Source organism: Otolemur garnettii, unplaced genomic scaffold, assembly GCF_000181295.1.
Source record: "Otolemur garnettii isolate 467f Iridium unplaced genomic scaffold, OtoGar3 scaffold00148, whole genome shotgun sequence".
In the NCBI taxonomy this organism is placed as follows: Eukaryota; Metazoa; Chordata; class Mammalia; order Primates; family Galagidae; genus Otolemur; species Otolemur garnettii.
The window spans coordinates 1,145,359-1,160,455 of NW_003852543.1; the positions used below are offsets into that span (position 1 = coordinate 1,145,359).

At 39.7% G+C, this 15,097-nt stretch overlaps 1 protein-coding gene across 1 annotated transcript in view; it reads right to left on the bottom strand.

Annotated features, from left to right (window-relative positions):
- ZC3H6 (zinc finger CCCH-type containing 6) overlaps nucleotides 1-5,702 on the bottom strand; it is a 66,428-nt gene extending 60,726 nt beyond the window's left edge. The window contains exon 1 of the mRNA XM_012811015.2: nucleotides 5,267-5,702. Coding sequence (XP_012666469.1) covers nucleotides 5,267-5,298 — 32 coding nt within the window. The 5' untranslated portion in view covers nucleotides 5,299-5,702. The remainder of the gene's footprint in view (nucleotides 1-5,266) is intronic.
- Nucleotides 5,703-15,097: the final 9,395 nt, after the last annotated feature.

Genomic DNA, 15,097 nt, shown 5'->3' on the forward strand with positions numbered 1-15,097 from the left:
GCCTCCCAAGTAGCTGAGACTGCAGGAGCCCGCCACAATGCCTGGCTATTTTTTGGTTGCAGCCATCATTGTTGTTTGGCGGGCCTGGGCTGGATTCGAACCCACCAGCTCAGGTGTATGTGGCTGGCGCCTTAGCAGCTTGAGCCGCCAAGCCAATTTCTGGACTTTTATAGAAGCTTTGACTCATTCTTTTCTTACATAGTTCACATCCATTCACCAGCAAATCCTATAGTTGCTATGACTAATCAAACCATGTCCAAAATGCAATCATTTTCACCCTCCCCAAACTATCATCACCTGTCTGTCACCTAGGTTACTGCAGCAGTTTTCTTTCACTACTCTTTTACCATAATATGGTAAAATTATCCTGTCCTCCTTTGTTCAAATCCCTCATAGGCTTCCCATATCACTCAAGAGTGAAATGTAAGCTTCTTACCATGCTTACAAGACCCTACACAATCTTCCATTACTTCTCCTAACTTCATCTCTTACCACTTTATCCCATCACTCAAACTTTTCTCTGGCCACACTGCTCCTTTGTTTTTCCTAAACACTCAGCTCATTCCATTACAAAATTTTATGAAGAAGTGGCCAACACATACAGAATATTCTGTCAAATTCTGTAATGACTATAAATTAAATATTGGGTGCTTAATGTTTAACAAAAGTAATTCCAAAGCCTTCTAACTTTGTCCTCTTCCTGAGCTCCGCCTTTGTTGTCTACTTCCTCCTAGCCCACAGGCAGCATAACAAAAAAAAAGCATCTGAGCATTCTTTTGCCTAAAAAACTTTGCTAGGATCCCATCCTTCAGGGTTTGGCCCAAATTTATGTAGATCTTTACTCCATTCCCCCCAAATAGCTATACACTCCTCACATACTACACTTGTATCATCATCCCTGAACCTACTGTGCCATTTCATTTCTCCATGCCTTTCATATATCTCTGCCTCTACTTGGCCAAACCTTTATTCATCCTGCAGACCTAGATATTCCTCAATGCCTCCCAGAAGCCCTCATTTTTAACCCCACTGCACTCGGTTCATACCTTCAGTGTAGTACCTGTACTGTAACTACACATCAATCTGTTTCTCTGACTAGGTAACTTTGTTTCACCAGTACTTAACACTATACTTAGCAGAGAGGAAAACACAGTAAGTCTGTTGAATGAAAATTTAAAAGTAAATTAAATAATTTATGAGTCAGAGAGGTTTCCAACATCAAATTTGAACCTGACAGATAATTTGAGTTTTTTACATTTGCTAAAGAAAGACTCATTTTGGTGATTTCAACAATCATCAAATTCAGGAATCAAAAATAAGTCCTGGCTAGTCACCAAAGGCATTTCTCTACTAAACACATTAATTTTTAAACCAGATATTATGTGGAACATACAGTGTTCTACATACTGATGTTCATACTGATCTAAGAAAAGGGATTTGCACTTTTTTAAATTAAAATTGACCTGTATGGTGGCGCCTGTGGCTCAAAGGAGTAGAGCACTGGCCTCATATGCCTGAGGAGGTGGGTTCAAACCCAGCCCTGGCCTAAAACTGCAAAAAAAAATAAATAAATAAAAGTTGACGTGTAAAAACAAGTAGGAAGGGAAATTGGAGATAACCTACCTTATTTTATAAATGAGAAAAATCATGGAGAAGAGAATACCGAAGTTAAAAGAAAGACCAGGATCAGAATCAAGGTTTTATTCTCTCAAACGTACATTACGCTTGCAAACTACTCAATTAAAGTCCAGAACTTATTCCATTACTTCCATATGCTTAATGAAGAATGAAAATACTGTATACCTGGGTTCTTAATCTAGCTGTATTTGTGGGAATCTCAAACAAAACCTTATACTGAACCTTATACTACTGCTACTTTGATTATCTACCACATGGGATTAATTCAAGAACACATGAAAGCCCTGTTACAAATGGAAAATATAATCATCTCCATCCTCATGCCTTCAGATTCTCTAATGCAATCTTTTGGCAGGATTTCAATTGGCATGGAGGGCCGTAAACCACTTCAATTTTGACTAGTTAGGAATTTTGTTGTTCTTGTTTTAAAGGAGGAAGGAAAGTAGGAAGACAAGGGAAAGAAGGCAGGGAGGTCATTTATAATGGGCAAAGAATAAACTCCTCCCAAAGGAAAGGATTATCCATATCGCCTATCAATTAAAGACTCTTTGAGAGTCACAAAGTCTTATATTGTTCACATTAAATTATCTTTTCCCCCAGTACAGCCCTTGTAATACTTTTTACCACTAGCATATTTTACAAAATTCTATAATAGTTTCTTGGGTTATATTTATCTTCTCCTACTTTATTGTAGATGTGTCCAAAGCAGGGACTCATAGCATTTAGTCTTCAACAGTAGCTCTGAATTATTTCAACTGGGTCAAATCCAGCTGAAATACAAAGCTAGGTGGCTAGAGTTGTGCCTGAAAGAACTGAATAATGGAAGACAAGAATTACACTTCTCTTTGATTTCTCCCAATTTCTTCCTATCTCTTATTATTTACTTCTAAAGACGTTTAGAAACCAAATTTCAGGCTTATCCAGAAGTCCTCCACTACATTCTACATAGCCACAAGTTTACTTACACATATTTTTATATTAATAACACTTTATAAAATGTTTTAAGTCCATGCATGAAAATATTTAAAAAGAAAATACAGCAAATAACTATTTTTTAAAAGTTATTCACTTAGCAAACAAATTGTGTGCAAAATGTTCACCATACAAAATATACAAGAAAAAAATGTTTAAGGAGAAAAAATTTTACATCCTAGGAATTCCATTTATATTTAGAATCTCATTCTCACATAAATTATAATAGTACTATTTTAATGTGTACAAAATCAAAGAAGTCATAAACATAAATCATAGATTTCATTTTTTTCCTACACATACAATATACCTTAATTTTCAAAAATGTCAGAAAAAGAATATTCCTGAGACAATGCCTAGTTCCATATACCATGTTTCATATATCCTTCTCCACTTAATTCACAGCAACTTTTATTATAATAACTTAGTATAGAAAATAATATTCAGGGAGCCCACAGATTAATCTTTTCTTCCCCAAATTTCTTAAGAATCATCCAGGGAACCTATGAAAAATACAATTACTACAACTCTTTCCTAGAGATTCTGATTCAGTTCCTCTGGGCAGGACAAAAATCTTTATTCTGCCAAGTGATTTCTGATGACTAGCTAAAATTGGGAAACACTAGTCTAGTGTGTGGTTCTCAATTTGGCATATATAAAATTACCTGGGGGAGTTGTTAGAACTCTTAAAACCCAGGCTGAGGACGAGACCAACGGACATAGCATCAATATTTTTTTAAAAGAAACTCCCCAGGTAAAGTTGAGAACGATAGTCTTGCAGAACTTAAAATATTCTCATAGAATCCTCTTATCAATTAAGAAAGTAGGCTTGCTCAATCTCACAAAACTCAGTGGTAACAGGAGCTAGAACCATTTCTCCCAATTCCTAATCCATTTGGTTTTTTGATGTAGTTTTTCAAAAAAGTGTGAAAAGGGTAAATTGTCTTTTCACCTCTGAACATTACTGCCACTAACAACTGGATAAGTTAAAGTAGTGCTAAACCTTTTGTTTCAGAAATCAGTAGAAAATATTTCTCAGTCCTAATTTTAAACAGACTAAACTGCACTATTACTTATCTTTAGCTCCTACTACTAAGCTATTAGTATATTTTACAAACGATTCTTTAATGTTTTCTTTTTAACCTCTAGATATTTTATAATCTCAAATTCTTTTTAAAGTCTGCCATCACATCCCCTTACTAGGGAAATTATTTTGATATTTGAATTGATAATATGGTTTTTACAATTTATAGAACACAAAATTCCATATATTAAAATTACGCTATGTGTTAACAGAGAACAGATTTCCTTCCTCTGTATAAAAGGATGAATTTTAGGCTGCACTAGCAAACACCCATGGTTGGTTTGTCCACACATAGAGTGGAAACTATCTCAAAGTATTAGTTAACCTAAACCAAGAATTTTCTTTTTAATAAAAAAGTTAACATAAAAAACCATGAAAAATTTGTCAACTACAAGCTTATGCACCTATAATTTTTAAAAGTGTATTTTACTTTCCAAAAATGTCTACACATTTGATTAACTTGCCTCCTGAGAAGTTGTTGCAATATCACTTTTATCACTCTCAAGGTTCTTGGATATTTAGATTTCAGTGATGTTTGTGAGTTCTGCTTCTGGGTTTTTTTCAATAGTGTTGGGAATGTTTTACCAAAAGATATCACATTACTCCACAGAGCGAACTTCAGCAACTTGTACACAGTCTAGTGTACAAAGTACACTTTTGATTATTACTATTCACAAAAGAGAATTGTGAGGTTCTAAATTTTCAAATGACCAGCCTAAGTAGGAATCAGATGCAATAATTTTTTCAGTAATTTTAATGAACGAAAGCCCCCCCTCCTTTAATGATTAAGATAGATATGAATGTAAATTTGAGAGCTAACCAAAATTAAGTATGCTAAAAGGAAATGCCCCCCAACTGTTGAATAGAGCCAAGGATGTTGCCTCTTAAGGCATAGAGCAAAAATAAAATATCAGTTATCTCACTTAAATGTTCAAGTGATACATATGACCTACAAAACTGGGTTATTAGACTGAATAATCCATAGGGTTTTTACTTTAGGAGAAAACTGTGCTACGCTAAGGTTTGCAAAGCCTAAGTACTGTGTGTTAACATTTAATTTGAAACTTGCCATTTCAAATTTCAAGGGGTAAGACTGTACATAACGCATGGCCTATGGGGTGCCTTAAAAATTCCCTAAAAACCAAGTATGTTTATTTTTAGAGGTGTCCTTGGGTAGCAGTCAAACATCAAAAGACCGGATACTGAAAATTCCTGGCTGGTCCCATTGGCCCGGAGCACCGGCCCCGGGGGAGGCGCGGGACCGGGGACCGCAGCACCGCGCCCGCACGAGGAGCCCGCCCGGCGGCTGGGGGCGGGGGGCTCGCACGTGCCCGGCCGGGGGCGGGGCCGGCGCCGGCGAGCGGCGACCCCGGCTCGGGGAGGCGGGCGCGGCCGGGCCGACCTCCCCCGCGGCCGCGATGCTGAGGTTTACATAAGGGTGCGCGTCATGGAACTGATGGAGCCACACAGAGACGTCTAAGTCATGCAGGAGGCGCCCGGCCCCGGCCCGCTCCCGCCGCCCCAGACCCCTCCTCTCATCCGACAGAAAGACAGACAAGAAGGGTTCCCGACCTGTCGTGCCCTGCATGTTCAGAGTCTGTCATGTTTGGTCAAGAACGGGGCGGGGCTGGAGGGCAGGTCTGCGAGGCCGGCGGCGGCGGGGCGCGGGGAGGACCCCCGCGCCGCCTGCGGGTACCTGCTCCCGGCCGCCGCCGACAGGTGACGAAGTGGTAAAAACTCACGGTTACTAGTGAGCGACACAGACACAGACTTTCCAGTCTATTAACAAGCACGCCAGAGAGATGGGGCTCTAACTGCAAACACTGGGCAACGGCCCCGTGCTGCCGGCGCTGCCGCTCTAGTCTCTATTCGCCGCCGGTGGCTGTGGCGTGGGAGCGGCCAGGCGGGCGGCGTGCAGCGACGCGGGGATTTGGACAGTGGCCGTAACGGTGATTTCTCCTCACCAACATGGCGGCACCCGAGACAGGCGGCTCGAGAAAATGGCGCCGGCCGCAACACCTTGCCCGGGACTAAAGGGCAAGAGAGATTCCTCCGCGAGCCGCGGCCCTTGCCCAGCCCGCCGGGGCCGAGCGCGTTGAACATTGGAGGAGGCTTCCCGTCAATCACCGCCAGGGGCGGGTCTTCGCGCTTCCCTGTGCGGCGGCGGAGGCGGCTGCCTGGTGGCGGGGCCGGGCGGTGCCTCGAGTGGGTCCAGAAGGGGGAGGAGGCCCGTGGGGCCCGCTAGAACCGCCAGAGCCGTGGGGCCCGGCCTCGCCTGGCTCGCGATTTTCTCCGCAAGACATGGCTTCCCAAGAGCTGAGTAGTTCCAGACGCACTACACGGCCCCCAGACCACTAGTGGACGTGGGCAGGGGTGGGATAATGGCCGGGGCCGTGGAGTCTTTTTGTATTTTTAAAATAAGATTATTCATGAAATGAGGAAAGCTACATTCTCCTTCACAGTTGTAGCGAATATCTGTTTTCGTAATGTTCTCAGAATCGCGTTTTAAGGAAAATAGCTTGCCTTGCAACTTTTTCTGATACTAAATGTATCTTCTCAGTTGTTACTTGATAATAAAAGTAGCTATTGATTACATAAACGTTACATTATTTCGGAAGAAAACATTTTGTATGGAAACGTATGTATTTTGTAAGTAACGATTAGGCATTTATTTACACTTAAGAACGTGGCCTTTAGACATAATTTTTAAGTGAAAAGTCAAATGTTTGGCCTATTTTATACGTTCCTTGGGTCTCAAGGGAAGTTCCTTGCTTTTTCTTAAAATTATGGAATTCTCGGGTAACCCCAAATATCTGACTTCATTTGTCTTAGCTTAATAATGAGTTGTGCTAATGCGTAAGTGGAATGCATTCAGAAGCAATTGCAACTGGTATATTAGACTTGAAATTTAAACGTCTTGTTATGTACATTGGAAAGAAGAAAAGAAATCACACATAAAAAAAAAAAAAGATGAATGCAGCCATTGACAGGCTGAATAGGGTGAAAGAAATTCTGCAGGTATTTGCCACATTTCCGCCATGATACATTTCTAGATTTTATTTTATCTTTTTAAAGATCAATTTGTAAGAATTGTGCTAACATTTGGAGTTACATTAGAATCTTAGGAGTTTGTCTTTATTGTGACTAATTTAGGCCTTACTGTAGCTAATTTGGATAGCCAATTTCCTTGCAGTTACCCGAAGGCATTTGAGGTAAACAGTTGCCATACTTTGTTGCACTTCTGTTTCCCCTGTCCCCTGTATCTGGAGGCCTCAGAGTCTCTCTCAGCCCTTCTTTAATGCCTTCGATTTGTTACAGTGTGGAACAATGTAGTTGCTTCTCCATGAAAAGCCTCCTCCATAACCCTTGGCATGCACCACTTAGGAAAGTTTGATGCTAAAGTATGGCATCAGGCTCTGGTCTTTTTCCTTGTAAAAAGGAAAAGGAGGTTTGTGGGGGTGAAGGCTGTGGAGCTCCTGGGAAGCTGTGAGTCTTTAGTGTTTCGAAGTAATTAGAGACCTGTTAACAATTGTTTTTCTTAAGTTAAAGCCTATCATTTCTCACCATGTCTTTCATTGCCTCAATTAAGAAAGGATTATGTGCCCCAGAGATTAAACTGGATTATTGGTTTTCAACCTAAGAGATTTTACCTAGTAGTGTGGCTTGTGAATCACAAGAACTGCAGGACTCTTGCCACATAACGACCTCCTCCAAACCCTTGCACTAAGAAATGACCAAACTAGCAGGGCTTGTAGCAGCATAGACTGTGCCTTTAGAATGACCCCAGAAGTGCCCACCCCATCCACGATTAAAATGCCTGTATGGAAAGCTTAATGCTGCCGGATTTTACTGTTCCCAGATTTTATTGGTCCCGGCCAATAACCTGACCTTAGGCCTCTTTCTGAGAGCATTTTACTAAAAAGATCAATAGTCCTTTGTCCATTTAAGATGCATATGTATCTCCTGTAATTCAAGAGTGCCTTTCTCAAAGACCTGAAAGCTGTTGCTTTGAAATGTAATCATCTGTAATGTTAGGGCACAGGATCCTAACTTTGGTGATAACTTCCATCTACTCTATGCAACTGGTTTAATCCCATTTATACTGATCAACTCTGTGTAGCTTTTTACCTAATCCCTCACTCTCTCCCTCTTCCACATTCTTTCTTTACCCTATTAATTGCCATGTGAGTTGTATTTAACTTACACTAGTTTTGAGCCCAGGGCCTCATGAAATAAAACTAACTTGATTGTGCTTTGTTATATATTTTTAAAATTTGTTGATTTTTTTTTAGTATTTTGTTTATATTGTTGTACTTACTGTATGTTCATGAACAAAATGGGTCTGTAAGTTTTCCTTTTTAGACACTTTTGAACATATTTATTCTCAGGGTTACTCTGATTTTGTAGAATGAGTTGAGGAGCATTCCCCTTTTTTTTGGTCATCTGAAGAAGTCTGTATAGAACTAGAATGTTGTGCTTCTTGAAAGTTTAGAAGAGCTTGCCTTTAAAACTATCTGAACATGGCATTTTCTTTGTGGGAAAATTTTTAAACCATTATTTTATTTTATTTATTTATTTTTGAGACAGAGTCTTACTTTGTCGCCCCTGGTAGAGTGCTGTGACATCATAATTCACAGCAACCTCCAACTCTTGGACTCAAGCGATTCTCTTGCCTCAGCCTCCCAAGTAGCTGGGCCTATCTGCCACAGCTCCTGGCTGTTTTTAGAGACAAGGTCTTGCTTTGTCTCAGGCTGGTCTCAAACCTGTCAGCTCAGGTAATCCACCCACCTTGGCCTCCCAGAGTGCTAGGATTACAGGTGTGAGCCACTGCACCTGGCCTTAAACTATCATTTTAACTTCTTTTAGTACTAATAAAAGACTATTGCTTTTTAATTTCCCATGAGTCAGTTCTAGGAATAATATATTATCTGTGGACTTGTGCATTTCATCTAAATTTTCTAAGAATCTGTTTATGCCATATAAGACATCAAATGCTGTTGTTTTGCAGTTTTGGCCAGGGCGGGCTTGAACCTACCACCCCCAGTATATGGGGCCAGCACCTTGCTCCTTGAGCCACAGGCACCACCTGTCCTTGTTTTTGATACAGAGTCTCATTCTGTCACCTTGGGTGGAGTCCTGTGGCTACATTATAGCTCACTGCAACCTCAAACTCTTGAGTCAGACAATCTTCCTGCTTCAGCCTCCCGAGATGCTGAGACTACAGACACCCACCGAAACTCCTGGTTAGTTTTTCCGTTTTTAGTAGAGACGAGGGTCTCGCTCTTGTTCAGGTTGGTCTCGAACTCCTGAGATCAAGCAATCCACCTGCCTCAGTCTCCCAAAGTACCAGAATTATAAGCGTGAGCCACCACTTCCAGCTACAAATATTGTTGCTAATAGTATTGTTATCAGTCTTTAATCTCTATTAATTTATAGTGATGACACCTTTTCATTGTAGTAGTGATCAACCTTATCAGGGTATTACCTATTTTGTTGGGGTTTTTACCCTAAGAAATCACTTTTCATTTTTATCATTATTTTCCACTCATGTTTGTTAGTTTTGTTACTTTCCACTTATTTATAATATATCTTTATTCTTGCTTCATTAAGTTTTATTTTCTTTTTAAGTTCTCCATTAATTTTAAGACATCTTTTCCATTTAAAGCTACAAATTTCTATTAAAGAATTGCTTTAGCCAGAGCAGCACCTGTGGCTCAAAGAAGTAGGGCGCTGGCCCCATATGCTGGAGGTGGTAGGTTCATGACCCAGCCCTGGCCAAAAACTGCAAAAAAAAAAAAAAAAAAAAAAAAATTGCTTTAGCCAAATCCTACAAGTTTTAATTTGTGGCATGTTCATTTTCATTCTATTTCAGGTATTTTACAGTTTTCATTATAATTTTTTCTTTAACCTGTGAGTTAATTAGCAGTGTTTTTAACTTCTGGCTTAACTATCATGTAGTCATAAATCATGGCCGGTGTAATACCTATTCTTTAAAATGTCTTGAGTTCTCTATGGATAAGGTTAATTTTTTTTGGGGTGGGGGAAGAATTCTCACTCTGTGACTCTGCTGTGGCATCATAGCTCACAGTAACCTCAAACTTTGGGTCTCAAGTCATCCTCTCACCTCAGCCTCATGAGTACAGGAGACCATAGGTGCCTGCCACAATACCCAACCAGTTTTACTATTTTTGGTAAAGGGGGGGGTCTCACTTTTGTTCAGCCTGGTTTCCTAAGCTCAGATGATCCACCCACCTCAGCCTCCCAGAGTGCTGGGATTATAGTTGTGAGCCCACCATGCCCAGCCAAATATTAATTTTTGTAACATCTCATGTATACTAAGAAAATGTAAATTCTCTCTTTGTTAGATGGAGAACTTTATATATAATTCGTTAGGTCAAGCTTATTAATTGCAAAGTTCTTATATTCTGTATCCTTGCAGATTTTTCTCTGCTTGATACAACAATCAAGTAAATTGACATCCCTTACTATGATATTGGATTTCTCCATTTCTTCTATAGTTGTATCACGTTTTGCCTCACATAGCAGAAGGGCATTTTATCAGCAGCATAAGTGTCTGAAGTTGTTTTGCCTTCCTAGTGAATTCTTTAGTAACTTTCTCTATTTATACTGATGCTGTTTGTCCTAAAATGTTTTTTTTATCTTTTTTGATGTCCATATAGCTATAAAACCTTTCTTGCAGTTTTTGCCTAACAAGGCTTAATTTTCAATGTTTTCTCAGCATTTCATGAGCATTTCACAAGCTCATGATTTTAGTTTGGAAGACATCTGTACAAAGTGTGGGTTACGTTGTTTGTCCAAAGTAATCATGGGAGAAACGGGGCACAATTGGAACCCTTCCTTTTTTAATCTCCTCCCACACAGCTCTCCCAAGCTGCTTCCTCCCTCTGTCCCAACCGCTATGGTTTGTGTGTGTCCCCCAGATTTTATGTTTTGGAAACTTAATACTCAAGTAACACTGTTGTGAGGTAGAACCTAGCATTTTGGTCATGGGGAGCCCTCAGGAATAGATCGATGCTGGCTATAGAAAGGGCTTATGGAAGTTGGTTTTCTCTCTTCTGCTTGTCTGCAAAGTGAGGAGAGAGTTCATCCCTCTGTTGCCGTTTCACCTTCTACCATGTGAGGACACTATAAGAAGGCCCTCAGCAGACCAAATGTCTGGACTTGGTATCCTCCAGGACTATAAAATAATAAATTCCTGTTGTTTCTAAGTTAATCAGTCTCAGGGATCCTCTTATAGCAGCACAAAACATGCTAAGACACTAACCCATAGACATCAGTTCAAAACAGCACCTAGTTCCAGAAACTCCATCATCTTTGAGTCTCGAAATGTTTCTCATCATTTTCTCTGTTTCTTTGCTAACATTTTACTATATTTACTTTATTGAATTATTGCCTATCTATTCTTCCTTCTATCCATCCATCAAGACATCTTGTTTTTTGACACATTTCAAAGTAAGTTGTAAACTTCACTATACTTCATTCCTATTTTAGTCTATTTGAGCCCCCATAACAAGTTATCATAGACTGGTGGCTTATAAATAACAGAAATCTGGCTCGGCGCTTGTGTCTCAAGTGTTTAAGGCCCCAGCCACATATACCTGAGCTGGCAGGTTCGAATCCAGCCTGGGCCCACCAAACAACAATGATGGCTGCAACCAAAAAATAGCCAGGCATTGTGGCGGGTGCCTGTAATCCCAGCTTCTTGGGAGGTGGAGGCAGGAGACTCGCTTGAGCCCAGAAGTTGGAGGTTGTTGTGATGCCATGGCACTCTACCCAGGGCAACAGCTTGAGGCTCTGTCTCAAAAAACAAAAAAACCCAGAAATCTATTTTTCATAGTTCTTGAGGCTGGGAAATAAGATTCAGTGTCTGGGGAAGGCCTAGTTTCTGATTCATAAACAGCCATCTTTTTGCTGTGTCCACTCAAGGTGGAAAGGGCAAGGGAGTCCTCTAAATTCTCCTTTGTAAGGGCAGTAACCCATTTATGCTGGAGGTTGAAGTTTTTGAACTTTTTGCATTAAATTTATATGTATTACCTGGAAAAATCCAAGTAGCAAAATCTGAAGAGAAAAAATTTTTGATATTCTGTTGTTGAGTTATGTGGTGTTCAGACAATGGAACAGTAGCATAACCACAGCTACATTGTATATAATGTATAAAATCATGTTTCTTAAGAGATAGTGACACCTATTCAGTGTGATAGTCAACAGGACACTTCACCCATAAAACAACATATTTTCACATCGAAAAGTGGTGTTCTTATGACATTCAGCACACTACTTTTGTTTTCCTTGTTTTAACTATGCTGTGATTCATGCTATCATAATGTGAATCAACATTACACTTCTCAGAAGGTCTTCCTCTTTGGCCAGGTTCTGGAGCAGCGGTTCTCAATCTGTGGGTCACAACCCACAGGAAGTGTATTAAAGGGCCATGGCATTAGAAATGTTGAGAACCACTGTTTGGAGGATGACCTTGGGTCTCCAGACAATGGCATACCACACATTAACAAAACTCCACAAAATCCACTGGCTTCTCATCATGTGTGCAGTTGCCAAGCATTTTGTAAGACCAAAGCAGAACAAAAGAGGGCTTGAATACCATTTCCTTCCATGGATTAATGCCTCATACTTATCAATGTTGTCATCAGCTCTACCTATATCCCATGAAATAGTAATACACTTTAATCATGTTTGGCTACTGAACTTGGCTCTTTTTCAGTTTCTGGGAATAATAACTGGCAAGACACAGGGGATCAATACTGGCACCAGATGAGGCAACAGGGACAACAACTGTTATCATTCCATCTGTGGACAAAATTGCCTTTGTCATCAATTTGATAATCCAATATACCTTGTTCTTTTTTCTTCAGTGCCATACCGGATTCCAATGGAGCTTTGTCAATGTGTTGCCTGATGTTCCATTGATCTGAGCTTATCAAGAAGTGCAATACTGGTGGAAAAGTCATCAAATACAAAATGGCATTATCCAGGGTGTGTTCCTGTAAGTGCCCTACTAAATGGAAGGACAAGTGACGTACCAATACCAGATTTCTCATGTTTTGTATTTGGGGTTTTACCCTGATAGGGTTGAAACCAGCTAATGTAGCCCAGATGCACTGTACCACACCAAAACTTACAGCCAAATCAAATGGGCTTTCCTCTAATAAATTATTTGCATCATGACGACCAAAATAAGGAACCATGCATTCATCAAAACTGAAATGTGTTTCATTTGGAACAAATTTTATGTATCTTTCATTGAGTGTGCTTATAAGAAGCGGCAACTTGGAAAACTTGTCCATTGGGTTCAAATTTGCATTGTCAGCAACATGCAAACTAGAAAATATCGTTTCAAAGGGGTCACATTTCGTGGCAGCACTAACGAGTACATTATGCAAATCTGTTCTTTATTCCCAGAACGTATGCCTTCTAGGAACAGAGACATAATCACTCAGAAAAATAATTCCCAGAAAATATTTGAATTCAGAGCTAGCCAAGCCAAGATTTACACCTTTACTTGCAGCATATAAGTTGGAGTACGTGACAGTGAGTTCAATGACCTCATCATCAGGAAAGAGTTCAAGAATTTCTCATTTTGGTGAAGGTTCTTTTGGTGGTTCTGTAACTTTACCTGCTACAGGCTGTGCAGTTGGTTCAACTTTTTTCCATTTGTGAACAACCTTTGTCACTTTTTCTTTGATGGAAGAGGTTGGTGCACCATAGATGTAAAACTTCATAATCAAGAGAGTCATCTTCACGTGTGTATAAGGGCTCATCTGAGTTAGACTCAGCATCATAGTCATTCTTAATAGGTGTGTAAGTGCACACAACAAAGAAATAGCAGATTATTTATTTGTTCCACCTTCTTCATCTCCTGAGTCCTCATGAGAATCAGGTGCTGTAGCATTTTCAGGTGGTTGCATCACTATGGCACTTGCTTCTATGTTGTCATTTGTTTCTAACAGGTTATTTAATGTAAACTTAGGGTTCGAGACATCTGGATACTTATAAAATGATTTCAACTAAAAAAAAGAATGATATTATTAGTCTTAGTGTTGAGAATATTGCCTAGTGTTCCCAACGTGGAACATGCAAAACTGCCAAACCCATAACTTATACAATAATAATACCCTTGTTTTGCTTTTTTTTTTTTTTTAGAGACAAAAGTCTCACTTTATCGCCCTCGGTAGAGTGCCGTGGTGTCACACAGCTAACTTTAGTATTTTTTTATAGCACAATAGTATAACAAGTGGAGAAGTAATAGGAAAAAATACTAGTATAAGATATAGTGCAGTGAAGTTGTATTTACCTGTCTTTTGATGGTTCATCAAAATTTTCTAAAAATTCTCCACTTTTTGACAAGCTCCCAGCATGCCGGTATCTGCAGCTCTGTGCACCATATGATGACATGTACCCTCAGGAGGTAGATATATGTGAAAAATCAGACCTTGCTGATGACCTTGAGCAGTAGGATATAAATAACTCCTGCAACACTACCATTCCAATAATGGAACATAAGGCGTAAGTATGTTTTAATCTCGTTCATGAACTTTCCACCCTCACAACCTTATTATCTCCCAGGGACCCCCACCTCCAGATATCTTCACATTGGGTATTAGGGTTCAACATATAAAACTGGGGGGGAGACACAAACATTCAGTCCATATGGTAACTTCTAAACACTTCAACATGTATATCATTAATGAGAATGCAATATTATTTTGCAGTGAGATGTAAAGTCTTGAGGTGCAGTGAGGTGTAAAGTCTTGAGGAAAATATTTGGTGAATTCTGACAAAGGCGTAAAATACATACATCTGTGCACTCACACTGTTGAAAATAAGGGTTTGCTATAACCATGAGCTAGAAAATTTCCTCTGCCCCTTCCCATTCAACCCTCATCTCCATCCAAGAGGTAACCATCCCTTTTCCACTGTAAATTAGTTTTTCCTGTTGCGAAATGGTGTATGATTCATAAACTGAACAAATACTGTATTGTGTAAGGCTTCTTTCACTCAGAAGAACAACTTTACTTTTAAAAATTTTTTTATCATTAGTTTTTATTAAATCATAACTTTGTACCTTGACGCATTTATGGGGTTCAGGGTACTGCTTCAATATACAATGTGAAATGCTTACATTGAACTAAGTAGTACATCCATCACAATTAAACTCATTTCTTAATAGTTTTCAAATGTACCATTGCATCAGCACATTAGGTGAGGTCCCCCAAATACCCTCCCTCCTTCCACATCCCCCCTCCCCTCTGCTCTCTCTCCTCTTTCCTTCTACTCTCTGGACTACAGTTATGTTTTGCCAGTCATATAAATGTGTAAGTGCTTATATATTGATTTCAGAGTAGTTTTGAGTACTTGGATACTTTT